The sequence below is a fragment of the Cucurbitaria berberidis genome, assembly GCF_010015615.1.
Source record: "Cucurbitaria berberidis CBS 394.84 unplaced genomic scaffold K460scaffold_6, whole genome shotgun sequence".
Classification (NCBI taxonomy): Eukaryota; Fungi; Ascomycota; class Dothideomycetes; order Pleosporales; family Cucurbitariaceae; genus Cucurbitaria; species Cucurbitaria berberidis.
In genome coordinates, this window is record NW_024468940.1 from 459,897 (window position 1) to 485,926 (window position 26,030).

At 52.6% G+C, this 26,030-nt stretch overlaps 7 protein-coding genes across 7 annotated transcripts; 1 reads left to right on the forward strand and 6 right to left on the reverse strand.

Annotated features, from left to right (window-relative positions):
• Positions 1 to 202: 202 nt before the first annotated feature.
• K460DRAFT_410184 (uncharacterized protein) lies at positions 203 to 1,148 on the reverse strand (the record flags this gene model as incomplete). Its single annotated transcript, XM_040937346.1, has 2 exons — positions 203 to 915; positions 1,085 to 1,148. The coding sequence occupies 2 exons, from the start codon at positions 1,146 to 1,148 to the stop codon at positions 203 to 205; spliced, it is 777 nt and encodes a 258-aa protein (XP_040783336.1).
• A 1,379-nt stretch (positions 1,149 to 2,527) lies between these two features.
• Positions 2,528 to 3,669, reverse strand: K460DRAFT_321243 (uncharacterized protein). Its single transcript, XM_040930469.1, has 2 exons — positions 3,339 to 3,669; positions 2,528 to 3,278 (listed from the first exon to the last, which is right to left on the reverse strand). Exons 1-2 carry the CDS (start codon positions 3,352 to 3,354, stop codon positions 2,824 to 2,826), a joined length of 471 nt encoding a protein of 156 aa, XP_040783337.1. The 5' UTR covers positions 3,355 to 3,669; the 3' UTR covers positions 2,528 to 2,823.
• A 908-nt stretch (positions 3,670 to 4,577) lies between these two features.
• Positions 4,578 to 5,165, reverse strand: K460DRAFT_295271 (uncharacterized protein; the record flags this gene model as incomplete). The annotated part of the gene is made up of 1 exon (XM_040929550.1): positions 4,578 to 5,165. One exon carries the CDS (start codon positions 5,163 to 5,165, stop codon positions 4,578 to 4,580), a length of 588 nt encoding a protein of 195 aa, XP_040783338.1.
• A 4,901-nt stretch (positions 5,166 to 10,066) lies between these two features.
• K460DRAFT_389344 (RNB-domain-containing protein) lies at positions 10,067 to 13,389 on the reverse strand. Its single transcript, XM_040935737.1, has 3 exons — positions 13,135 to 13,389; positions 12,621 to 13,088; positions 10,067 to 12,575 (listed from the first exon to the last, which is right to left on the reverse strand). The coding sequence occupies exons 1-3, from the start codon at positions 13,334 to 13,336 to the stop codon at positions 10,273 to 10,275; spliced, it is 2,973 nt and encodes a 990-aa protein (XP_040783339.1). The 5' UTR covers positions 13,337 to 13,389; the 3' UTR covers positions 10,067 to 10,272.
• A 94-nt stretch (positions 13,390 to 13,483) lies between these two features.
• Positions 13,484 to 15,332, forward strand: K460DRAFT_420648 (vacuolar ATP synthase-like protein subunit H). The gene is made up of 3 exons (XM_040938091.1): positions 13,484 to 13,881; positions 13,935 to 14,466; positions 14,514 to 15,332. The coding sequence occupies exons 1-3, from the start codon at positions 13,584 to 13,586 to the stop codon at positions 15,145 to 15,147; spliced, it is 1,464 nt and encodes a 487-aa protein (XP_040783340.1). The 5' UTR covers positions 13,484 to 13,583; the 3' UTR covers positions 15,148 to 15,332.
• A 2,682-nt stretch (positions 15,333 to 18,014) lies between these two features.
• K460DRAFT_192220 (uncharacterized protein) lies at positions 18,015 to 20,585 on the reverse strand. Its single transcript, XM_040927128.1, has 2 exons — positions 20,390 to 20,585; positions 18,015 to 20,221 (listed from the first exon to the last, which is right to left on the reverse strand). The coding sequence occupies exons 1-2, from the start codon at positions 20,490 to 20,492 to the stop codon at positions 18,165 to 18,167; spliced, it is 2,160 nt and encodes a 719-aa protein (XP_040783341.1). The 5' UTR covers positions 20,493 to 20,585; the 3' UTR covers positions 18,015 to 18,164.
• Positions 20,586 to 25,266: 4,681 nt separating this feature from the next.
• Positions 25,267 to 26,024, reverse strand: K460DRAFT_380569 (uncharacterized protein; the record flags this gene model as incomplete). The annotated part of the gene is made up of 2 exons (XM_040935273.1): positions 25,267 to 25,962; positions 26,013 to 26,024. The coding sequence occupies 2 exons, from the start codon at positions 26,022 to 26,024 to the stop codon at positions 25,267 to 25,269; spliced, it is 708 nt and encodes a 235-aa protein (XP_040783342.1).
• Between the last annotated feature and the right edge of the window lie 6 nt (positions 26,025 to 26,030).

A 26,030-nucleotide genomic window follows, 5' to 3' on the forward strand; every position in this document is an offset into this window, starting at 1 on the left:
CTCTGGAAGTTAGCGACGTCGAATGTAACAAGTTGACCTCACGATCAGTGACTTAAGGAAAGACCATTCATTGGGGAATGTTGCTTCTGATTTGTTAAAGAAGCCGTTATTTCGTACAGGCATCACTCCTTCTCTCCTATACTCTCGGGCATAACATGCCGTTGATACTCTTCCTCACTGAGCGTGTTCAGCGTTCTTGAGCTCACCAATCCGAATAATCGTCATCGTCGCTCAGCTCACACTCCGCATCTTCGTTCATGCCGCAGTTCTCGCAGTAGACGGACAACCGACCAGAAAGGCGCGTCACGTCGTCCTCTGCGCGAGCCAGCATCCGCCTGACTGCACCCGCAAACTGTCTAACCGTGACTCCCTTAGCCAGCCTCTTCTCAATGGTGTACATCCGATGGTATCCGTTCAAAGGCCACTCGAAATGCACCTGAACTTGTTCGATCGCCGGGACGCACATCAACATGTTGCGCCATGACCCATCCTTGTACTTGTACCCCTTGGGCATGCACGTCTTCTCCCTTAGCTCCTCGAACGTCCGGAACGCGAAGTACGGAGTCGAGAGCTCACCATCCGAGTTGTACCTCTCGCCCCTCGGAAGCTTGAATCCGGGGCTGATGAGGTTCATGTTCGCGGCCAGGTTCCTAACCAGGGGATGGAAGATGGTGTCCTCGTCGAAGCCAGATGGGGAGCGGACTTTGATCTCAAGGCCAAATGCCAGCTTGGGAAGCATACCCTCAATTTTAAGCACGTCGACGGGGGCCTTCATTTTGATGGAAAAGCGGGGTTCTTCGTCTTCTTCTTCCTGTTCCGCGAATTCGGCCTTGGAGAAGAGCTTGCGGTGAAGCTCGGGATCGTCTCCGGGGAGGTATCCGGCCCAAGCCTTGCAGACGCGCTGGCAGCGGAGAACTAGACGCGGTCAGCGGTGTTCCTCATAAACAGAACGAGCGACAACGAAGCTTGTCTCAGACGGCCCCAGAGTACCTCACGTAGCTTTCTCAATTCGTCTGCAATGTGAGAGCTACACGAGATGCTCCAGGAACGCCTAACGGTTGTAATTGCGTGCGGGCATACTTACGGTCGAAGAATCCGAGGTTGCGGAAGATCGTCTGGAGGATCTCGGGTGGGATGTGCGGTGCCATCCTTGCTTGTGTTGAGTAGTGGTGGCAATTCTTGAATGGGTTTGGTGAGGAGGTGATTTGCAGAAAGTGGTGGTTCAAGAGATGCAGGGTTGGACGCGGCGGTGGTTGATGTATTTTGCAGGGCCCAAGAGACCTTGTTATCGGGGGAAAGAGAAAGTGAAACGGCGATCGTCAAAGTCGAATTTCACCACGGTACTCGAGGACACAGATTCAAATTCTGTGTCTCTATGCTTTGTTTGAGAGCCACGTACAATCGCCGTGGAATTCGAGGACGCAGCAGTTGTTTGAGTTGGATTGACGGCGATTGGGACAGTATCGGAAGCGAACGAACGCACCGAAGAGGCGGTACTTGGAGAATGCCGTAGGCACCGGCGGCTCCTGGTTGTACAAGTCGTGATTTCAAACGTGCTCTGTGTCCTGATTTTGTGCCACCCATGCTGGTATTTCACCTAATGCATGCTCAACGTGAGCTGGTGCCTCCTCGAACTGACTTGAAGTGAAAACGTTCAGTAATGGAAGAGACCTGTCTGACTTCAGCGATTGCACACAAGCTTTGAGGTAGGAGCGCGCTCGGTGTAACAGTGAAAATGGACAGCTCCTCGCCCTCTGGCCTGACTTGCGTGAGAGCATCCATAAGAGTAGCGACCTCATCATACAGGGATCTTCAACCCTCTACTAGTCGAGACTGATAGCTCATACGTGTGCGGTGCTCTTGGACGCAACTGTCCTCTCAGGTCTGCATGTAAGACCGAATTTGCCCAATTCCCCTGTTCTTCCATTGAAGCAACCATCCACCTCTTTAACAGAAACGAGATTTAAAATATCTGCGCATGGCCTTCTTCGTACGCTCCGCAAGAGTAACTTGTTTCATCTCCCAGTTGCTCGAGTGAGTTGATGTGAAATCAGATGGCTTGCTATAGAGCGTCTAAGCCAGCGGAAGTAGCTGTTCACAATATCGAAGAGTAAGAAGATGAGTTCTCGGGCAACAGTACAGTAGAGCATGGAACCGAAGTTCTACGTATCATCTTTTTCGCGTCTTTGAATGTGGGCTAATGTGAGTCACCAGAAAATGCGCGAGTTAGAGTGTTGGAAATCCTTTTGACATCCGTGGAGGGCATATCCTGCGAAAGTTGGTTGCTGAAGTTTGGGGTCACTACTAGAATATCGTTGCTATCCTGCAGAAACGAAGGCAGTGGGTAGTCGAGGAATGATGTATGTTGCCATATCATCTGTAGACTCTCGGGTGGCAAGTACTGATTAGGTGGTGCCTATGCCCTGTACAGTGTCTTGCATTGCAGGTGATTATCCGTTTTTGTCGCATTTCATCATCATCAAAATCTGTCTAGCATTAGCATTACGAGCCTCCTGTGAAAAAAACAGGGGATAATCTAAAAGGTTTCATCATTCGTGGCTTCGTACTAATGACTACGGTTACAAAGTCAAGGACCCGGACTCGCTAAATGTCCAAATCATGCCGTTATTGCAATCCTGCATATACCGATGCGCCCGCTTTTTGGAAAGACCCCATACGCCGTGTGAATGCAAACCAATATGTGCCCAAGTATGTCCGCTGACCAGCTCAGATTTTGTTCATCAAAGCTTCAGTCAACTTGCCCTTCTCTCCATTCACACAGTCCTTCTCTTCCGCAATCCCGTCGCCTCTTCAATGGCGTCTTTACCGCCACCCCCTTCCTTTCTGCTTCTGCGCCGCCTGAAACCGCAACTGATCCTCCTTCTGCCTCTGGAACTCCTTCACCTCCCCACTATATTTCTCAAACTCTCCCATCCAATGCGCGCCCAAACCTTGCACATCTTCCAAAAACCCGTCCATGCCTCTATTCCACACCCACAGCCCCACCAACAAGATTGAGCCCCAGAACACCAGTCGTAGCACCATATTCACCCAGAATATGACCGCCCGGTACATCATGTCGAGGATCTTGAGGCTAATGAACAATATGGCGAGAAGTGCGAGGATCGAGGCAACGTCGGGTTGTGTGACGAGGCGCGTGAGGAGGGGTGAGAGGTGCGTTTGTAATGTGCGCATGAGGCCGAAGGTTGTGGTCAGAATGGTGAAGAGCGGATTGTAGAGGGAGGGGGGTAGGAGGCGCGGGAGGAGGGATGCATAGTCTACATTGCGGGTCGCGTTAGTGGCTCTGTATGTGAAAGATGGGTTTTTGAGATGCGAACCTTGTATGAAGTCCATGGTGTGTAATGTGTAATGCTATGTACAAGTCTGTGGCGTGTGCGAGACGCGGTGAACGCGTTGCGGGGCGAGTCGAGCGTGTGGTTGAGTTGTGAGCGCGTTGGACGTCGAAAGAAAGCTATGCGGAGCCTGATCAGAGCAGGGAACGGGGGGTGCCGAGAGTTTTCTTTCAATTTTGTGTTGTTTGTGTATCACAGTTGCGGTGACAGCTGTCCACTGGATCCGCTCTAGCTTGCGTTCAACATGCAGCTCACGTCTCAGCTGCGCGTCATGTCCTTAGTCATCCAACACCCGCCACTCACACACAAGAGACTTTACGACCACGCTGTGTCACGGCTGCACGACATCGTGGGTTACCGGTACCTGGCTACTGATGCGGTGACTGACTTGCGTAGAACGCGCAGTATTGTGCATGAGTCGCAAGTATCGTCAATCGATACCGCCATGTGGAGTCCGGGCGACATGGTTTAGCGACAAGGTTTCCAATTGCGGGTATTGCGGGTATCGTTCTGAGGGATGAACTGGCGGTGAAGAGCGCGCTATACGGAGGATTTCAGCATCGACGACCGAGATTTGAAAAATCTGACCCCGAGCCGCAAACGTGGAATCGGAGAGAGGCTTTCGTTTGGAGACACCAATAGCGCGCGTATTATACACCTGGTGCACAATAGAACTCGAATCTGCACAAGGTTGGTTGTTATGTCATAGAAACAGATTCAATTGACAGTGTATCACATCAAGAGACAGATTAAGAGGATGCTTGATAAGATGAGTATATGTGTTCTTCATCTCTGAGAGGACTAGCCTCTAGCAGAGGGATTGCATATCTAAATACATTGTTCCCTTCATACCACATTGTGGCACAAGCTTGCGTCCATCTGTGCCCATCATGGCATCGTCTCCTAACGACGAGATTGAATAAAAGGAAAGGAGCCTCAGCCTATGTAGTTGACACGAAGTCTGGTATCACAGATGCAAATATCCCGCCGAACGCCATGAAAAGTCGTATGCAATCGTAAAATATGTGTAAGAAGGGAAGAACGAAATGTCAAGTTATGATAACCTGGGTGGTCGCACAGCAGGAAGCGGTGCGATGTGACGCAGTCAATCGGATGTACGACGAAGGCTGTAGATGAAATAGGTAACCACCTCTCGATCTTCCTCACTTTGAATCGTGTATGCTCTGTCCCTAGCACATTATGACTTGTAATAAAAGCTGTGTCTTATATCCAGCGTCCAGTCCCTTTTTGGACTGTGCCGTATTCCGATTCGAGTTCGAAACGGAACGCTGATGCCTCGGACATGGAAGGATAGTGGATTAGAGGCTGCGATCTGCGAGAGGAGGTGGATCCTCGTGAGAACTCACCACTTGGTGAAGTAGGCGAATATGGTGTTGGTGGTCGGTCAGCAATCGATGACGCGACACTAGACTTCCTCCGCACTCTTCCTGGTTTTTGAATTGAGCTAGATGGCGACATCATTGGAGGAGTGATATCGTGAGGTGACGGTGTTCGTGGGAACTCGTATGTGCTGAGCTCCTTCTCGAATAGTGTGGGAGAAGCGCGTTCTCGTACGACAGCTGGCTCGGTTGGTCGAATGATGTACTTCTCCGACCGCTTCGTATATTGACTAGGTCTTCGCCATGATTCAAACTCGGCATCGTCCAGAGGCGTTACGGCCCGCAGCGAGAAACCTCGTACCCTTCTCTTAGACCGCTTCCAGCAGAATAGAACAACGACAATGATTCCACTCAGGACGAGAGTGCCCAGGACGGCACCGAGAATGATCCAGACTTTTGATGACTGGTCCATGTTGTAGTTGTAACGCACGAATGCTTAATAAGGCTAGAGTAGTCCGAGGGCAGTGGTGATATATAAATGGAGGAATTGGTGAGACTGCCGCACGGCGACAGTATACTCAAATGATTGAGCGACAGACGAGAAGCTTGAAGTCGACGACGTAGACTTGTGTTTGGAAAGTGCCAGTGGTTGTGGGAAGGAAGGTTGACCAAGTCCCCCGGATAAGAGTAAGAAAGAGCAACGAGCTACTCAAGCATAACCACATGCATGTTTGATCGCAGTTGCAATCCGAAGGAATCGAATGAATAGACGATGGTCGTCGGAGCCACTTCTGATGTGAACCTGGAAGGGTGATGCGGGTAAAGTACTGTATTGCGGGACAGGCGGAGGGGCTCAGGGAGCGGAGACGTGGGTCATGCGTGTTCCGCCTCGCTCCACAGCGCCGTGAGAGGGAATATATAGTATATAACTAGCAGGACAACGATACTGAACAAAGAGTAGTCGTTCGGTCAAGGTAGGCAGCGAAGGACCGAGCGAGAGCAGTCTGGTGGGTTATAGTAACGAACAGGCTTGGCTAGCGGCGACATGCAGGTACAAGAGCGTACCTGATGGTGGGCTACGAAGTCTGTTAGTAGGCAGACGGTCATGAAATATCGGTGAGTAGGGCACTAAGGGACAATCCATGATAGTCCAATTTCGACAACCTTGGAACACACCCCGCCGTTAGAGATGGCGCAAAATTCCACGATAGGCAGTTCCACCGTGGCTGCTGCCGTACCACTGCAGGGGATGTCACTCCCGTCCACTCTGTGCTCTGATGGTGTCAGACGCTGGGCAACGTGGCGTCGTGGAGGTCAGCAAGACATCGGCCTTGACAGCACATCATAGCCTGGGGGCGAATCCAGGGGCAGCATCGACTTCAGCCTTCCAAGACTGACACATGAAGGTCGAATTGCGGGTGCTCGCAGCACACCAGTCCCGTTCAGCGTTACTTCGTGGACAATTTCCTTGCTTCTTCAGAGGATGAGTCCAAATGAGACAAGCAAACGCTCAGGTTGCAGAAGGGGGCGTGTTCACGCGGGAGAAACTTCGCTTCGAGCGGAGCCCTGACACGACGTCGATCTACCAAACGCGCCAAGTACTCTATGAGTTTGGCTTCCATGGTGGCACTGGCCAATCCTGTCCACACAATAGCGGGCTCTAGGTGCGTCCCGCGATAGCTTCCCTTCAGAGGGTTCTATCTTAGCCCCTCACGGAGCACCTCCAGAATGCGGATGGCAGCTTCCTGAGGCTTGTACTGAGGTGAGCCACCTTCTACTAGTATAATATCAAATCACGCATGCAAGTTGGAGCGCAAGAGGCGTCTGTTGGATGCGCGATAAGAGCATTTCACCCATCGTTGGCCGCGGTACTGGAGGCCGAGCCGAGCAGCGTTCCTGGCTATCGCATCAAACCCTGGCACCATCTGCCTGCTCATGCAGCACCCCGGATGGTAAATCAAGTCGCACCGACAGGTTTCCAAGTCTCAAGCCGTTGCTTGGTCGCCAGCATGCCAGGTCATTCAGGACTTGCTTACTGCCTCCGATGCTGCACAATGGGGCCATCTCTCCAACAACCAATGGCAACTGCAACACTCCAACTGAACAATGGCAATATGTCGAACATGAAACACATCAAAAATGGGTCTGGCTTGCAGCGTGATGACGACTACAATGCAGCGCTCCACTGTCGATACAGCGACATGGTACAGCGACATGGAGCCGTCGCTTTTCGTTCGTCTCTGGCTACCTCAATTCGCCTAGTCTTCGTCTAGTGCATCATCTGGACCCTACTAATGCCACGAGTCTTAAAACTAGCTGGATTTCGAAAATTCCCCGAAGCGCATCTTGCGCTTTCAGAGAAAAATATGTCTATCGCCGTCTCCGATAGTCGCAGAATCGCCACATCGCCTAGGCTAGAGGCTTTGCGATTACTTTTGCATGTCACAATTGGTGGATCTGGACAAAGTTCTGAAGATCGAGCTTGTTAGTCTTTCAAAGACGAGAGCTGTCGTGCAGCTAGCAGCACGTCACCAAGGATGCGCTCAAGCACGGTTGAACCGGACATATCTTCTTGCCTCCGAAGTCATGATCTTCGCGCTCGTCCCAACCGAAATGAGAGCTTGCTGCAAGTCATGACAAAGGAAGCCAAGATTCATTCCCACCGCGGATCGATGTTTAACCGCTATCGTGCGTTTCAAGAAGACGCTTGTGCGGCAAGACCAGAATCACGGCTCGACAGTCCAGAACGCTTGATTAAAAATTTAAACAACGGGACCTTGGGCCCAGAGTTTGGTCAAGAACACGGCTTTGCCGTACATTCCGTAGACGTCCGTTACTAGGAAATCGCATGGTTGCACTGCAGACTAAGGTGCGCACTTGCACGTGGACCTGATCTTCAACGCCAATGCCCCAGACGAACGACCTAGCGATGTGAAATACGAAGCACCCTTTTCGTGGCGTTTCTAACTCTCGTGTTGGCTGCACATGCCGTGTAATGCGCAGGTGGGATGTTCACTTCCGGTTTCTGGGGAAAGAAAAGGTTTCGCTTGCTCCAGGTTTGCATCGCTATCCGTTAAGACCAATACAGAAGGTGTTAAGAGAACCTTTGAACAACTTGCATCGACAAATTTCAGTGGGGCCAATCAGATGGGTGAAATGGCAAACCAACTTCAGCGAGTTCAGCTTCAACGTCAACACCATCTCGCATACTTCGAGAAAGTATAGAATGCACTGGCACACCTCCTATTCTCTCTTGGGGTTCAGCGCCGGAATCAAGCGTGAGATGGCGTCTATCTCAACCCCCTAGGAGCCCTCAAACGAAGCTTCACTTGTTGCCAAGTCAGCACGGCTACGCTATCGAACATCAGCCTTGTGCATCAGCAGACCCTTTGCAAAGGACCAACGGCCAACCAGCATCAGCCCTCGTTCCTCCTCGTTTCCTTTCCTTAATATCCCGTGTTATATTTTCGCCTCCCGCTAGGCTTGTACCTTTTTCTAACTGCCACATATTCGGAGCTGCCGTTTAGTGGCGCTAGAGATACCGATCCCAACGTATAAGATCGCAACTATTGAATGCGCAGTCAATGAGGGTCGCTTGTTGCGGGAAAATTCGATCCCGAGAGTCGACCGGCTGGGTCGGATGGGTCAGCTGGACGTGTTCGCAGCTGGTGAACGATAAGCTTGATGAGCCTAGAAAAACGGTTTACGAACTTCCATGGTTCGCGCTTCACCGCTCGCTACAATTCTTCGTCTGTTTAACTGCCGAAATTGCACGAATGCAACCGATCGCCAGCTATTACAACAGTCGTGTTGTAGAATGTTCCTGCAATTCCGCTTCGCCGGTAGAACGGACGTCACAACAGTCTGTCTATATCCCGCGGCCCCCCTGGTTGAGTTCGTGGGGGGCCCATGTGCAATAGTGTGATTACTATATACTTGCAGTCCACACTCACGGTAAGCGCTGCAAGAAATATCATCGTCTCTATAGATGAATCTCACTTCGCTTCTGGAATGATCAGGCGAAGGCGTTACGGGAAATACAACTTCGGCAACTATGCAAATTGCATGTCCGACACTGCTGGTGTTCATACGGGTTTATGTCACTCTCAAGCACTACAACCAAATCTCCGAATTGTCACGATTCGGGGTAGGTTTAACCCGCAACGTTTTGTTCACAACATCCGCACCACGCACAAGGTCCCCACTCCTTGTTCCAAGAAATTGGTTCTCTTCGCATTCCTCCCGTATAGCTTTTCACCTGCATTACTGGTTTCTTCCGATAACCCAAACTTTGATTTTCGAATAAACTCCACGCTACCATCGTAGCGCAGGGATCGTACCAAACTTTGCATAACACCCTCTTCTACTAAGAAACCACTTAGCTTCAACCTCACATGCACGATACTGCATGCCACAATCTTACGAACGCAGGTTTGCGCAGGTTTCAACCAAGTTCACGCAGGTTTTCACGCAGCTCAATGCAAGTTAATTGGCCTGTTCCAACACCCGAGCAAACCGTTTCGGCGCTCCTCCGGACATTCGTAACGGAGTTACGCACCGATAAAGGGCAAATGCAGTAAAAAGAGCGCCTCAATTGCAAGCATCCAGCGAGAAGTTGGCCATTCTTGTAAAGAGGGGCCCTCCAAGACTGAACACTTTCGGCCTATAAGCCGCTTTTGGCCGGCCTGCCGAGCGAGAAGTTATTGTTTGGGATGATAGTCGGGCTCGGCCCGTCTGGCTCCTTCCCTCCTTGTCGAGGCGAAGAGGGTGGGTGGCTGATCTGAGCTGGAACGGTATGGCAGTGACTAAAAGGGGTATGGGAGCGTGGCTGATGATAGCGTGATGGCCATCCATGGTTGTTGGAACATAATCATGACGCATTGATTGTGCTGGGGTGGTTGCGAGAAGAAGGCGTCGAACATGAACCGACTTTTCGATCGCCGGTTGAAAAACGGGCGCCCACTCGGTGGGGCATTCCGCGTGAACTGTGCGCTTAGATCATTCTCTGAGTGTGAGAGCTAAAGTTAGGTGGCTAGAGTACGCGGCCTGGATAGCTTAATTATCAAGGCGGTACCGAGAATGTCGCGAGACAAGCGTGTTAAATCTTTGAACTGATAGTAATCATGGGCGTCTGGTGCTTATTTCTCTCCTTACGGCTGCATAGGAAAATTGGCCGGTCCTTTAGACCCCCGGTCTGCGATTTGAGATGCTAGATCGGAAAGGGAACGTCGCTATTGCTAAGGAATTGGATGAGATATTATCCATCCTCACTAAGAGCAAGTGAACATCCGTGTATACCTCGGATATGTGCAAGGCAAGCATCCCAGCTTGTTGTGCTCAAACAAATGATTGATTCATTTGGATTTGACAAGAGGCAGTTTCAACTGTCAGCCATCGATCATTCTAAAAGTTCACAGGCGTATGCACCGCTCTTCGAAGGGGATATCACCATAAGAACCTTTGGGCCATTATATGGACATGAGAAGTCTCAACTTGCACGATTCTGAAATGGTATACTTTACTCTACGTTTTCACGAAGCCGAGCGAAAGCCCGTAGCAACAGTGATGGTTCCTTTCCTCTAGACCAAGCTCAAGCGCACCTTTCTCTTCCCCGTGCTATCCTCAAGCTCATCAGTAATCCTCACTGTAACCTTCTCAAACAGCTCAATACTCCTCTTTACATCACCTTTGATACTCAGCCTGTAATTCTCAGCATCAAAATCAGCTTCCGGCTCCGGCGTGGCCAAATCCCTTAGTCGGATCAAGCTCTCGATACCGAACCTTGGGACAAACACAACGAAGCCATTGGAGAAGATCTTCATGATGAAGCCTTCTTCCTTCATGTCCTTGCCCTTGAGCGCTTGGCCGACGTAGTACTCGATCGAAGCGCGACCAGCCATTTGCGCATTACGATGGCGCACGTTGATGTTCTTACAAACGGCCTCGAGTTTGCCTTTGGACTGTAGGCTCGGGTCGAGCTGTTCGTACTCGATAGCAGCGGCGAGCTGGCGATGTGCTTCAAGATCGGCGTATCGGCGGATGGGAGACGTAAAGTGCGTGTAGATTTCGCTGGCGAGACCGTAATGCCTGAACTCCGGGTATGCTTGTGTGCCGGCGCAGAAGTACTCGGCAGACATCATACAACGCGTTGCCATGATTCTGACAAGCGTATTGAAGAAGGGATTGTTGGGATCGACACATTTGTCGAGCGAGTCGGCTAGGGCTTTAGAGCTATCAGTCTTGAGCTCCATTCCCATTTTTACTTTGAGCTGGTTGTCTAGCTCTTCGAAGTTTGTCTTAGGTGGTGGAGCGTGGCGACGTAGGAGGGCGGTTTGAGGGAATGCTTCGTAGTTCTTCGCCGCGACGCTGATGTTAGCTAACAACATGAACTCCTCGACGAGTGAGTTGGTGTCGAGTAACTTCTTGGTCTGAACATCGACTGGATCCGATGTCTCAGATTCACTTCGCACCTTGACCTCTGGCGAAGAGAGATTCAGGGCTCCTGCGTCCATTCGCTTCTGCTTCAATTTCTTCGAGAGCATGAGTAGTGTCCGCATGCCTTTGGTGAGATCATCCTGTTGCGACTTATCATCGATTCGTAACTGCGCTGCTTCGTAGCTGAAAGCTTCTCGCGAACGGATGACCGACTTCGTGAACTGAGAGGACACAATGTCCGCATCCGGTGTTATTTCCCACAAGACTGAGAATGCATATCGTTCAACATATGGTTTCAGCGAGCAAAGGTCGGTTCCTAACAGCATCGGCAGCATGTCGATGCGCTTGTCAACGAGATACACCGTGGTACCACGTTGACTAGCTTCCTTGTCCATGGCGTTGTTCGGCTTGACGAAGTGTGACACGTCGGCGATGTGTACGCCCACTGCGAAGTTTCCGTTCGGTAGTTGCTGAGCGTGAAGAGCGTCATCGATATCGACGCAGCCCACAGGATCAATACTGCAGACCAAGAGGTCCCGAAGGTCCTTTCTTCCTGTCCAACCGGGATCCTCGAGACTAGCGGGTACTTTCCAGTCATGGCCTTCGGCTGGTAAACAGTCCAAAACTGTTTTAGGGAACGGCTTGTACTGCACATCCCACTCCAGAAGTAAGGCCTCAGTTTCTGCTCCTTTCGACTCGAGCTCACCAAGTGATCGCACGAAATGGCCCACTGGGTACCGAGAATCTCTGTCCCAAGAGTCGATAGTCGCCAGAATACGCTGACCCAGAAGCTCTCCAGCCTGCCGTGTCCGTATGCGAATCTTCGGAATACGCTTGTCCATTGGTACCAGGAACACTGTCTGTTGCTGTCTACTAGATTTCGACGCAGATCGAACAGAGTCGCGGTCGATGTGGCCGACGTACTGTCGCCAGTTCCGTTTAATGATGCCTACAACGCGCGCTGTTGGTTGTGGTCTGCCTTCTGTGCTCTGACCGTGAACCCGCTTAACCTCCTCTTGCAGGGCTCGTCGCTCCCTTTCTGGAATGACGTTTTCGCCCTCTTCAGCCTCAGCATTGTCGTTCTTGTTTACCGTCTCTTCCTCGATGATCTTCGTTGATGGCGCTTTCCATTGATCTTGCGGCAGCACTTCCACAACCACAACATCGCCGGACACAGCTCGATTACTGTTCTCTCGCCCCAGGATAAGAAGCGACTTGTCAAAAGCTGGCACGTGTACGGAGCCTTCCAAGTAGTTGTACGGGGAGACGTTGAATATGCCCTGATGCAATGTAGTGGCTTTCACACCAGTCATCATCTTTGATACAGAATAGTGTTCTGAGTAAAACACTTCTGCCTTCTTCGATCGAACTTCTCTCTGTTCTTGTGCGGCGCTGATCATGTCCAATAGCTCATCGGAATTCTCCAGTCCAGAAACAAAGTCGGACACTAGACGCATTAGCAATAGTTCGCAAGGGTTTTTGAATTACTTACATGTCTTGCCAGGAACACTCTCGGCTTTTGCTTTTCGTAAGTTGTCCCTGTCATCTGTGATCATCACCACGGTAGGAATTCGCTTCTGCTTCGCGCTTCGCGCTGCAACCGCCTCTTTGATGTGGTGATTGTACCACTGCACGGCTTTGCGCACAGCTCGATCGTTGCGGTCATTGATGGTTTCACCGGCATCTCTCGAGACGTACGTCTCTTGCCGAAATTCATTGAAGAATACATAGAAGCGCTTCCCTTCGTTCTTGGTCAGGGCAACCAAGCGGTGGTACAGTGGTAATGAGCGGTTCTTGACTTCCTCTAGGACGGTCTGAAGAACGATGACATCGTGGAACGCAGTCTCAACCTCGAACAGATCCATTCCAGTGAGAAAGGCATTGGTATCCGGCACAAGATACTGGCCGTTTGGGAAGTCGTTTGATCCTGCTGGCGTGTCTGATAGAACGAAAGGTGCAACTATACCAGATTAGCCTTGGCCCTCACGTGAGTTTTGGGTTCGTACCTTTCTTCTTGTAATCAGTCGGGGCAATCTCCAAACATGCTCTGCAAAGGTTCGACGAGCAGGGAATGTCTTGTCGTAGGTACAGCTCTCTCACTATTTTTTGAACCTTGCCACTTTTCGTTGATCGAACATAGACCTTGCTGGAGAGGTTGGCATCACCGCGTTCGGCGGCTGTCGATCGCTTGAGACTGAAGTACTCCATTTGTAAAAAGTGTGGATCCTTTGCGCAACCTTCGAAGGTTGGAGGAGCGTTGGTGTTTGCTCGAAAAGGTGCATCAATGCCAAGACATCAAAAGTTGCAAGGGTCGGGTCGGTGGCCAGTGCTCAAAGCTCCTGCCATATGACGGCACGGAGGTTGCAGCTTGGTGGGCCGTGATAGCACCAGGACGCCAGCATCAGCATCAGAGCTTCTACACCCACAGTGATAGCACTGTGAAGTCCTCAGCACCATGACATCGCTAGACCCACCGACGTACCTCACCTCGATCCAGAACAACATCCGCGCCCGGCCAATATCATGGGAAGGCGCAGTGCGGGCCAAGACCATCACTGATGCAGACCTCAAGAAGATCAAGTCAATCGACAAAGTGCGCAAAGAGCAGCGGAAACAGACGATTGAGTCGGACGTAGACAGCTTTGTAGCGCTGTTATTGGGCGGAAATGGGTCACAGAGCATCTTCGAAGCGGCGGCGAAACGTCAGGATATCATCCATTACATGCTGGTGCTGCTCGGAGACATGATTGATGGTACAAGACTGAGATGCCTATCTAAGAGAGGCAAAGGAGCTAATCTTCAGTAGATATTCCCGCTCTCACAACAGCGCTCGTCCAGCATCAAGCCCCCTATAAGCCCTTTCTACCCCTTCTGAAAGCTTCGTCTAACAACGAAGACCCCGTCCCCTTGCTCACGTCCTCTGTGCTCTCGGGTCTGCTATCCTACGCTGTTGTCCAACCCTCGAAGAATACCTCCCAGCTGGACGAGGCTCTGCCCCAGCTCTTCAGTTACCTCTCCACGCTTGCCAAGGCATCAGATGCTGGTCTACAGGATATTGCTGTGCGTGAATACTCGGCGGTCCTCCGCAGCACCAAGTCTCGGCATATCTTCTGGAAGCAAAGAAAGGAGACTTTCGACCCTCTAGTTGCGATCCTGCGAGCAGCAGCAGGGTCCGCCAAAGACGCGGACTCAACACTCTACAGCGGCAATGGCAGCATTCGTAGTGCGCCAGATGGCGGGCTTTCTGGTGGTGTAGGATTACAGCTACTATACCATGTACTGCTTGTTATTTGGCAGCTAAGCTTTGAGGGCGAGCTTATCGGCGAGGGCCTGCAAGAGTGTGTATCCTGCCAATGTTTGAGCGTAAATTGCTGACCACTTGTAGTGAGCATGATATCGTCATTCTGTACACGCAGCTTTTGCGCGTGTCTCCCAAGGAGAAAACCACCCGTCTCCTGCTATCAACTCTTCTGAACCTCCTGACTGCAAACCGACAAACGCTTCTACCAACAGCGGTTCTTGCCCGCCTGCCGGCGCTTCTCAACAGCCTAAAATCACGCCATCTGACAGATGAAGACGCTCTCGAGGATCTACAGTCTCTGAACGACCTGCTAGAGGAGTACACCAAGACGCAAACTACGTTCGACGAGTACGCCGCCGAGATCCAGTCCGGTCACCTTCGCTGGTCCCCACCTCACCGCAACCCCACCTTCTGGCGCGAAAATGCGCGCCGTATCCTCGAAGAGAACAAGGGAGAGTTACCCCGAAAGCTTGCTGGGATCTTATCGAAGAACTGGGAGAATGACAAGCAGGTGCTAGCCATTGGATGCAACGACGTCGCATGCTTGGTTAAGGAAGTGCCCGAAAAGAGACAACAGCTCGAGAAGCTGGGTCTGAAGGGCAGGGTCATGGAGCTTATGCAAGAGCCGGATGAGAGCGTCAGGTGGGAGAGCCTGAGAGCCGTGGGCGAATGGCTGCGGTACAGCTTCGAGTCTAAGAGTGAATTACCGATAAGATAGCCAGATGAGTGGACCTGACGGTCTGAGTACTTGAGCGTGTAAGTGCTTTCTGTACGTATTAGCGCACTCATAGAGTGCTAGGATATTTCAGTACATTGCCGGCGTGACGTCTCCACATCATGCACATAAGCGTACATCAACAATAAGCAAGGTTCTTTCTCATCCTCTTGCCTACTCTTCCCGCCCAGCGCCTGGTCAACAGCCTTTTCAGATTTGTAGAAGTAAGGAGATATTCGGTACTAGCACGAGAGAGACCTCCTTCCAAGGCTAGCGATCATCCCATGTCGAACTCTATAACTCGGCTCCACTTCCATGTCACTGATTGCGGCAAGTCTCGCGAGACAATACTTCACGTGCATACGTTTGGAGCCGGCAGTCTGTTCCGTGGAGCTTGAGCCACTTCATTTATCTCAATTCCCAGCCCGCGCGACACTCTTCCCTGAGGAACAGATGAGGCTCTGCACCCATGTACATACATACGACCCATGGCCCAACGTGGATTCATCAAAGCTATCCATCTCACGCACGCGCAACGTAATGTAGCACGGCATCACTAGCCTTCAAACATGGCATGACAAGACTTGTACAGATTGAACTCGCAATCACATTGGGCGTTCATCACTCTTGTCATGGCCATAAGGCCCGAACACCGTCCATCGGCGCCCTACAGCCCGGTTGGAACCGTCGTCGGAGCCTGTATGTACTATCGAAACCTTAAGTACGGCGGGTTTTACTTTTTTAGTCTCACGCCAATCTTCCGTTTTCAGAAGTTTTGTGCAACGCTTGATTGACTTGCGGTCGTAATATGGAAATCTGAGCTCGACTTTATCCGGCCAATGAGCACATGGGGCATATGAGGAGAAAAGATGCGGGGATAACGTGACGCGTGTGGGGTGGGGAAAGTTTTGGTGGAAGTCCATTGGTACGGGGCTTGGGATTTGTGCCTGGTGGCTTACTGTTGGGTTGGGTTGGGGTTGACTGAAGGCAGGATGTGTGTATAATTAGAAGTCCAAGCCACCAGAAGAGCAGTATGAAAAAGGAAAAATGATTGAAAAGGAAGAAGGAAAGTTATAGACGCCACCTCGTTCATGCCCGACAATTGACTAAAAGTAGAACAACTACTACCATGACTTGAAGTAGATGCTAGTCCGTTCTCGAGGATGATCGAAGAAGATTCTAAGCCAGAATCGGCATACACACATCTTCAATGATATCAGTAAGCGACTTATTCATGTTCTCCTGCAACAGTAGCCTATTATGCGTCCACATCAGGACAAATCAATACTTCAACAACAAGTAACAAACACGTTTTGATTTACTATACTAATAGGAAAAGAGCAACGGCCGTTCACAAGCGGTCTTTAACATACACAACCTCGTCCAACTCAACTGAATCTGCCTTCTACAAATTCACGAGAAGAAGCAAAGTTGAAGATTTCAAGACGCGAGTTAGACGGAGCCCTAACCAGAAGGTGACACAATGTAATAATAAGATTACGCCCAGCAATATGCCCATGCGCCTGAAAGGTTGCGTTCATCGGGTACTAGCATGCAGACAGGCAGACAGGCAGGCAACCATGGATGACAGTAGATGAGCGGCGGACCAGCGGCGCAGTCAGATTGGCGAGGCGGGCATCAGCGCGTGCTGTGCTGTCATGGTGGGTGGGTGGTGGCCCCAGCATTATCGTCAATCAATCAAACACACATCTCGCTCCGGCACCTGCGCCTATCTGGTCCCACGATCCGTCACATCACCAAAAACCCATGTACCTTGTTCGTTGCTGCTTGCTTGCTTATTACGCTTGGTCCCCAATAAGACCCAATGTGACGTTACCTGACCGTTTTTGGACGTTCCTTGGATTCGGGAGGGCCTGATTTGTGCGTGGGCCTGGGGAAGATGACCGACCTCGTGTCTTGTGCACTTGCCTGGTTCTTGGTGCCATAGCTGGTCAGATGCTGGTTGGTGCAGACACTAGAAGCAATGCAATGATACCATGTGTCAAGTAGTCGCGAAACGGGTGATATTAATATTAAGGGAAATAGGAGAAGAAAAACCTCCTTTGCGTTCCCAGTACCGCAAGTATCCTGTGCATATCCACCATGCCCCCCAAAATATCTCAAAAGCACTCCAGAAAAAGTGGGGGGAGCATCACTGTGTGCCCTTCCGATACCCCAATATGCAGATGATGTAACGTGAGCAAAGCAAAGCAAACAAGCAAGCAAGCAAGCAAAACACGTGGGGGGAATCCGGGGAATCTTGTGCAAGCTAACGACCTTCCGACTGAACCACCAATGAGGACGGCTGGAGCTAAAGTCCAAAGGAAAATTAGAAGGAAATTAGAAAAAGAGCATACAGCAATCTGATCCTGCGAGAAGCGGAAGCGCCACCAGTGATGCAAAAACTTTAAGAAGACATCTGATCGTCCCGCAAACCCATGCAATACAATCAATCTAGAAAAGACCAGAGGTATCCGTGCAATGCAACGACATGGCAAGGTGAACCGACTTCCAAAATGATAGACGAATGCAATGTGCGAGTAAAGGGACCGATCAGAAACAATAGCCGAGATGATAAGGAAAACTTTCCGTGTATCCGAGTATCCAAGCTACTCCATCGTGCTCGATGTGTTCGTTGTTGCAGACCGTCTCGCGTGTCTCGTGTATTCGTCGTCGTTGCTGACTCGGGGAGTAGAGTAGTAGGTGACCAAAGGGTGTGAAGTCCTGCACACCCGGGTTGCCGTTACAACGCAAAGCAAGATGAGATGACTTAGTGTACAGGAGGTAACGAAAACGAGATATGACGCAGAGCATCATGAAGCGAACGGCTTCGCTTGACCGTCCCAAACTTCGTGTCCAGTACACCCCCCTGGGACGGCTCGACCCGCAGTAATGTATTCGACACCGAATACGAACTGGCAGCGCAACTACACTTTCTGTGAGGCTGCTCGAGCCGCGTTCAGTCTCTGGACATAAGCCTGCAGGTTTTGCGTAGCATTGGGATTAGAATGCAATTGCTCCTAGTATGATTGCCATCCTTGTTGCTGCTGACCCTGTGGAGGAGCCCACCCAGGCATTCCAGGTTGCTGTGCCGCAGCACTTTGATGCTGCATGAACTGATGTGGGCTTGGGCTAGGCTGGTACGGATTCTGACCCATGGGTGGATATCCTGGATCGCCACCCATGGCACCCATGGTCTGGTATTGTTGTACCGGCGTGCCATGCATCGAAACGCTGCTCTGAGCGTGATGTAGCTGCGGAGATGCGTGCATGGGAGATTGCTGAGGGAGAGGCGATTGCTGCGGAGGCCGTTGAGCGTACTGTTGCATGTTATGCTGTTGCGAGAGGGGTGACGGCTGAGGAGGACCTTGCCACATGTGGGAAGGAGGATAGCCATGGCCGGGGTTCTGAACACCTGGGAGCATCCCCGTCGGGCCCATTCCAGTAGGATTCATGTTTTGGGGCATGCCAATGCTCGGTGGACGACGGTGCATCTGCTCCGGTCGAAGAGGAGTGTGCTGCTGAGCCATGGGAGAAGGCACCATGTTGTTTTGAGGAAGAGACTGCGGGCGATAGGACTGAGCAGCTCCCATCTGTTGTCCCGGTCTTTGTGGTGTCTGTTGGGCCATGCCATACTGATTCGCGGGAACGGCGGAGTTTGATGAGGAGATACGCGGGGATTGGACGGCTTGCGTAACCTGCGGGACATGTTCTCCTTCTGCGGTGGATGGGCGGTTTGGTTGCACAGGTGGCTCGTGCGGTCGTGTCCAGACGTCGTTCAGATAATCCTTGCGGCCTTTGCGCTGTTGCTCTAGCTGCTTGTTGAGCTCAGCTGTCTGGGCAGCTTGATTGAGGATCTCGCCTGACGGGGTTGGTCTGGTGATGTCCTGATATGGCAGGCCCGTCATCTCATGTCGAGGTCGTTGAACGCCACTGTAGTCCCGAGGCTGCAAATCAGTCGTTGTGCGCTGATTGTACGGGTCCGAGTTTCCTGCAGGCATGCTTCCTGGCGCCGGATTAAGGCCACCGAAAGGCTGCGAAGGGTTGAGCGTAGCGCCCATGTAGTCTTGATTGTTGCCCGCATATGCTCCTGGATGGTTGAAGGCCAGGGCACTGGCGTGGTTGGCTTCCGCTGCAGCCGCTTCCCGCGCCTTTGCAGCACCCGGTCTCTTCTCGCCCGCCGCGTCTTCTTCGGTGAAACCTTGCTTCCTAGCTTTGCTCTCCCAGTAGTCGTCGCGTACCCGTCTTCCGTTGACTATCAGCCTGCTTCCAAACTGTCTGAACATGGACCGCGCGGTCACAATGGCAATCTGCCTGGATCTGTACGAATAGGGCAGTATCTCTTGATGAATAAGGTCGTCCTTCTCCGCCTGAGTAGCAATAATCTTGAACAGGGACCTGTTCTTGTTGAAAAGCAGGTACGAATCTCGGTAGCCTAGCACGCGCGCGCACTCGGTCGCCAGCATAAACAGCTTGTCTCCTCTGTTGGGCACGAAAAAGGTGCGGCAGCGGTACTCGCGTGCGTCGAGCGGGTGGCCTGTCAGTGTGACCTTTCGCTCTCCTGCGTCATCGGTTTCGCGGGGGATATACTCGTCGCCCTCGGGGTTTAGCTGATCGGTAGTATGGTCGCGGACGGTTGGCAGTGCCTTGATTACGGCAGGCTTGGTCGGGGTGGACTTGGTCGGGGGGGATACTTGGGGTGGCGAACCCTGGGGCAGCGGCGTGCTGTGGAGTTGGGGAGTTTGCACGGGAGGAGCACCGGCAGCGTGCGAGGGCGTGGACGGATGGGATCCGCGGTTGGGGCTACCAGCAAACGCGACCTTTCCTGTCTTTGGTGGGCGCCCGCGCTTCCGTGGTTTTCCTTCATCTGCAGCTGCTTGGTCAGCGGTGTTGACTATGCATGTGTGACAAGTGTCTTCTGTCGGTGCCATCTGTCGTCGTCGCGATTGCGCGAATGGGGCCAACGTACCGTCGTCACCGTGCTGTACGTCGCCATAGCTGTTTTCTGGCGAGCGACTGCGCTTCTGCCCTCTCGACGGCTGCGGTGCTACTGGCTGTGGCGGGCCTACAAGCACACCTGGGACTGAGTTAGCTGGGGCTTCAAGTGAGAGGGCTGCGGCGGATGTAACGGATGCGCCAGCGCCCGTCGCTGCGACGAGTCGCGATCGCGCCTGCTGGTCGATGGGCTTGTGCGACAAGACGCCCCAAGAGGCCTCGCCACTGCAGGTAGGACCATGTTTCGTACCTTGTGAATTGAGGGCCGACGGGTCAATGGTGCCGGACGGGTCCATGATGCCGTTCCCAATGCCACCATTTGACATCTGAACGGGATGATGGACTGAGTACATTCCAGGCGGCGCAAGAGCGACCGAGCGCGAGGAAGGAGCGTCGTCAAGGGTGGGAAAAGGCCAATCGGCGGGGCGCTGGGTTGGGCCAGGCGCGCAAGGCTGTGACAGTAATGGTTCGCGACGGGTTGGCGTACCATAGGTGGGTTGTGGTGAAGTCGTGGTGCGAGAGCGGGATCGTGTCGACGCGATGGTCCGCCCGCAGCAACTTCGGGTACTTGCGCCAAGGAAGTGGGCTTGGGGGCACTGCGGAGAGGCGAAACAGGCCAGTAAAAGGCGCGGAGAGGAGAACAGGCCAGGGCCCCGTCTTGCGCAGTGTGCTGGAAGTAGTGCAAGGAAAGGGACGGCGGGCGGGTAGACGCAGATGGGGCAGTCTGTCCTGTGATGGTGCTACCAGACGTGGTGGTGGTGGTGGGCGCGCGCGAGGCGAGGCGAGGCGAGGCAAGGCGATGGATGCTGGTGCGGCGCTGATATACAACAACCAAACTACCACGGTAGAGGCCTACCCGCAGGGAGTTAGGATGGGGATCGAATAACAAAAAAGGCCAGTCAAGCCCATGGCAATAGCAGACAGTGGAGTAAAGGAACGCCACGTGAGGCCTGCGACGCCGATGCACGACGCTGCGGGCAGCCGCTGTAAGGGTGCCTCGTCTTGAGCAACCTGGTTGACTTGTGTACTGCACTGGACTGGACTGGATTGGATTGGATTGGACTGGACGGGACTGGACTGGGGGCTGCTGCGAGATTCCCGAGGCCGCGAGAGAGAACGACGACGACAACGAGTAATGGACAAACAAACGAAACTGACCTGTTGTTGGCTTGACTCGACTCGTCTCACAGCAGACAGACAGACGATCGGGGGGCTGGCTATGTACGTACGAATCGGCGTCGTCGTCGTCGTCGTCTTCTTGGTTGGTCGGGCGCGGCTATTCAGTCCGGAGAGGGCTGGAGCAGACGGGAAGGGGAAATGCACTGTCCAACTATGCGTTCGGTCGGGGGGGGAGGCAATCAACAAAAGCTAGTCAATCTTCTCAATCAAGCCAGTCAATCAATCAATGGAAAGGATGACTACAGTAGCCTGGCTGACTGGGGGGGAGGGAGGGGCTCGTGAATATTGCGTATTTGAGCGATCTGATGATATGTATGCCCTGCCCTGCTGCCCTGCACCCCACGAGCACGTACGCGGACTTCCAACCCAGCAGCTGACGGCCCGCTCAGGTTACGGCAGAGCTAACGGCCGAGGACGACGTCGTCGTTCGTCTAGCGAGTTATAGCGAATAGCGTACAGGAGCAAATAGAAGCATGACGACACGGCCTCCAGCTCGACGCATTGGAGGCGCTGCAGCGTGATGGGATGGCCCAGTGGACTCTCCGTGGCGGGCGCTACTATGCACGAGCCCGTGGCTTTTCCTTCACCGAAGCCCACACAGGCAGTACAGTATTACTTGCAGCCAGCATGAGATAGCGACCGCTAGCTTGGATCTCGATATATTCGCTCCACAGCGCTTGGTCGCCATGCCTCATCCCGACCGCGCCCGCAACGACTCCTCCTGCTCCTGCTCCTCCTCCTGCTCCTCCTCCTCCCCCTCCTCAGCCGCCCTCAGCTTCGCAGCGCCCTAGGCCCCTTCAGAGCTGGCCTGGTCATCAGAGCTGCCTATCACGGCCGCTTTTGCACGGAAACAGCGACAAGGTGCAGGGCCCTCGCGAGCAGTTCGTCCCATATCCACCACTCAGAGCAGAGCTGCGCCGCTGATTGAGCAAGGCGACGGGGTCAGCAGGTTGCTATCGAATCATTCATCCCTAGGCCCCATGAAGCCTGCTGCACGACGCCCCCCCAAGACAGACTGGCCGGGACATGCATTGGCGGCCGCAGTCGTCATGCATTTACCATCCTCATTCTATCAATTCCACCCGCATCGCCTGACTGACAAGGGCCGTGACAACTTCATCTGGCCGCCGCATGCTTGCCGCAACAGCCGAATAGAGATGCATGCCCAACTTTATCACACACGTCTCTGCTGCTGCTGCCTGGTCTGCTCGTATCCCGCCGCCGTTCCGCTTGCTTGGAACTTGCCGCCATCGGCCAAGCGGTCCATGTGCAATTCATGTTCCCTCTGGTGTATTCACTAATAATAATAATAATAATAATAATAAGCCTTCAGCGCGCTCCGTCCTCGCTAGCCTATGGCAGCACCATGCAAGCTGAGGGCAGGTTGAAGCGATCCCGTCATTCCGGCGCCTGTCCCCCTCTCAGGTAGCATGAGCATCCATGAGCATCCAGTGACGGCGCTCGAACCCATACCGCCAGCTATCTCGCTTCCGTGTGGACAGGAGCGTCATCTTTTGAGTTGACGATCCGTTCCACAAGTCGTCCCGCTCCCCGCCGACAAGGGCGCACATCGATACCCTTGGCCTGCTGCCCGTGCTGCAATCGATCTCCACCGTCATACCTTGCCTGTATCGCACATCCCTTCCGCAGCGCGCGCCACTGTCTCCTAGCCGGGGGCTTGAAACGCACTCTGTCAACCGCTTCTTTGACACTGTGTCTGTGCGTTTGGAAGACGACATGGCTTCTTCTCCACCCACGCTAAATCTTCGCATTTCGATAAAATGGAGACGGAAATAGAGATGGTGAGACTTGCCTTAGTCGCGCCGACTACCCTACATGCTCTGCTTGCATGACATGTACAAACCCTTTCGGCATCTCAATGAAGCCGGCCTGCAGCTGGCGCGTCTCTTTCTTTTGACGCGTTCCCGAAGGCTGTGCCACCATGGGCCATGTCTTAGACCCTCAGCGGGGCCTTTGTCATCTGCTCTCTCTCGAGACAGGGTCATTAGCCGCCTCGCGAGCCACCCAAATAAACAACTTTGCCTTTCTTTGTTCGTCAATGACTTCTTTGAAACCCTACTCGGTCCGAATGGGTATACAGTAGAGCTTGATAGTGGAGAAAAGTTGGCTAGGTCACTGTCATGTTGGTCAGTTTGGCTTGCCGACTTTGCTATGAATCATGGCGTGCGGCAAAAAGTCGCCATCGCTTGCTCCCGCTTTGCTCCCCTAGTTCTTTCAAGGAAACCGCGGTGTATGGATCCCTGGTCTAGACGCCGGTGGCCTTTTATGTTGTCTGCGATAGATACCCAGGCGACTGTGAAGACAAACATGGTACATCTCTCCTCCGGCTCGACATCCTGTCAACTCGACTGGATAGCAGGTCAAGTCCCATGAATATAGATACCGCGCCTCTCTTGCCACCAAGCAAAGCAGTCATGATAGCTGCATATCAATATAGACAGGCAGTTGAAACGGCCCATTGCAAATCTTGGATCCCCCATCTACGCCTTGGCGCGGCACTATCATTAAGCTAGGGTGGCTGCGTGATCATATGACAGACCTCCTAACCACTGCTCTGGATTGCGACCTTGGGGAGGGTTAGACCGCGAAGCCATCCCACCTTGGCCGTATAGAAAAGATAGAGGCAAAACGTCGCTTGTAGCCGTATAGCATGCGAAAATGATTTGCCGTAAAAAGCCCGTTTCAAGAATCCGAGAGGGAGGCTTGGTGCCGAGCTACGCACTGGATGAGTGGCCATGCTTGCACAGCCATTTCGCGGGTATCCCTCGACTTCGGAGCAGGCTATCCTCTGTTTGGCTTTGGTCTTGGAGGGGCGCATACCGTCGTCGTACAGTATCGGCGGTGAAGGATCCCTAATCCACTGTGCAAGATGGAAAAGCCCGACATGGCGTTTCATCATGACTCACATGCAGCGAGGATACTGTCTGTGGAGTACAGTGAGATTACCATGGATGATATAATGTGCACTCCAAAAGCTTTAGCTCAGAAGTGGCTAGGCCACGGCTGTGGCATTCGTCCTCATGAGAGTAGTTAATCATGGCGAGTGAGGGCACCTGTTCGATCAATATCGGCTAGTCTGCTCGAAGGTTCGGACTACAACGTGAGCTGATGTTCTAGACAATCTCCCCCGTGAAAACAGTGAGGAGCCTTGCAATTGCAGCCTCGTAGATAAAGCGCCAGGCGATGAGCTGAGTTTGACCGTCTCCAAAGGGTGTGCCGATTGCGTCCAGATAGGAGAACGGTGGTGAAGCTGCAGCAGGGGTGATATCCAGTTTTCAGATAGTCGTAACCAATCGGCAAACTTGATCCATCTCTTACCAGGTATGCGATGGTCAGGCGGAGAATAGCGATTGCATGGATTCTTTCAAGGCCCCGGGAGCTATATCGTACTATTCATAAGCATCAGATGACCAGAAAGGAGATCCAGGCAATGATTGGAGGAAAGGTGGCTGGAATGCTATTGCAGTCTCATAGCAAACGTACTCATGCTCTAGATCATCGTGACGACGACCCCCGATCAACTCCGTCGACCAGAAATGTTATCGCGGAAGTGGTTCACCGCTACAAGGGCATGGTGAAACAAATTCTGCGGGTTAATTCCGTTAGTTACACCCTCTCACTTACGTCGAGTGGAAGCTTAGGAAAACCAGTGCTATCAAGCTAGGCAGGGCATATTCGCCACCTTGACCTACACGATCAGGTCACATTGGCTAAGCATTATATTGAGTGAGGGGCTACCTACACAGTGTTGAATCCCTAGGCGAGACCATGGTCTTCGCCGCAAAACGCCATTTAAACGCCGATGATCTCCGTATCAGGAAGTGCCGTGAGAAAGCCCTGGGACGATCAGAACTGAAGTGAGATCCTTGACAGACAAACTCAGGCCTCGCTGACTTTCCCAACCACACTTGACAGTCGGTTTACTCCTTATTTCCGACCAGGGGCCAGGCCAGGCACTGCACTGAAGCGCTCGTCGCGCTCGGTCTTGAAGAGGAGCTGGCACCAGAACTCTTTGTTGTCCTCGTCGAACCACGTCCAGAACTTGCCCTCCCTTCGATCCACCTCGCGAGCCTGTAGCTTGACGGAGACTGTCTCATAGGGCTCTCCAGCGACAATAAAGTACTGGTAGTTCGGATCGGGCTCCTCGATCTTCTGCTCATATGCGCTCATGAACCGAACTTTGGGAGTGATACCCGGCGTGAGGTCTGGAAACTGGAACTGGAATAATAGCCCGTTCTGACGAGTGTTCGGGTCGCGTACTTTGGTGATTCGGTAGCCGGGGCGCCCAATCTTCATCACGTTCTTCTTGACTTGCACACCCGCCAGCAGGCCCTGCTGGCCGACATCGTCCCTCTTTCCTTCTCTTTGCTCTTTCGCGGCACGGCGGGCTAGATTGGTCTGATGCTTCCTTCCTTGTGTGTGAGCCAGATATGAGCCATCGTTTTGATGAACCGTCAGACATAGGCGGCACTCGAAGCTTCCAACATGGTTCTTGAAGAAGTATGGGTCCTTGTCGAGATCGATAGTTTCTAGCGCAAGCTTTCGCAGACGCTCTCGTCGGTCGGCGTTAGTTGCGGATTGTGAGGCGACACCACCGCCACCGAACTTGGAACCTGCGCGATTCTGTGATTGTTAGTAGCTGGTCTCAGACAACTTTGGCGAACTAAACGTGCCTGATAGTCCATCTTCCC

What these genes read in the sequence shown, in the direction of transcription:
- K460DRAFT_389344 (XM_040935737.1), bottom strand. Translation starts at nt 13,336, where the DNA reads ATGGAGTACTTCAGTCTCAAGCGATCGACAGCCGCCGAACGCGGTGAT. An exon ending in GACTGATTACAAGAAGAAAG is followed by an intron (nt 13,089 to 13,134) that starts GTACGAACCCAA and finishes AATCTGGTATAG; the next exon opens with TTGCACCTTTCGTTCTATCA. An exon ending in GAGTGTTCCTGGCAAGACAT is followed by an intron (nt 12,576 to 12,620) that starts GTAAGTAATTCA and finishes TAATGCGTCTAG; the next exon opens with TGTCCGACTTTGTTTCTGGA.
- K460DRAFT_420648 (XM_040938091.1), top strand. Translation starts at nt 13,584, where the DNA reads ATGACATCGCTAGACCCACCGACGTACCTCACCTCGATCCAGAACAAC. An exon ending in GCTCGGAGACATGATTGATG is followed by an intron (nt 13,882 to 13,934) that starts GTACAAGACTGA and finishes AATCTTCAGTAG; the next exon opens with ATATTCCCGCTCTCACAACA. An exon ending in ATCGGCGAGGGCCTGCAAGA is followed by an intron (nt 14,467 to 14,513) that starts GTGTGTATCCTG and finishes GACCACTTGTAG; the next exon opens with TGAGCATGATATCGTCATTC.
- K460DRAFT_192220 (XM_040927128.1), bottom strand. Translation starts at nt 20,492, where the DNA reads ATGTACTCAGTCCATCATCCCGTTCAGATGTCAAATGGTGGCATTGGG. An exon ending in GTCGGCCCTCAATTCACAAG is followed by an intron (nt 20,222 to 20,389) that starts GTACGAAACATG and finishes ACTCAGTCCCAG; the next exon opens with GTGTGCTTGTAGGCCCGCCA.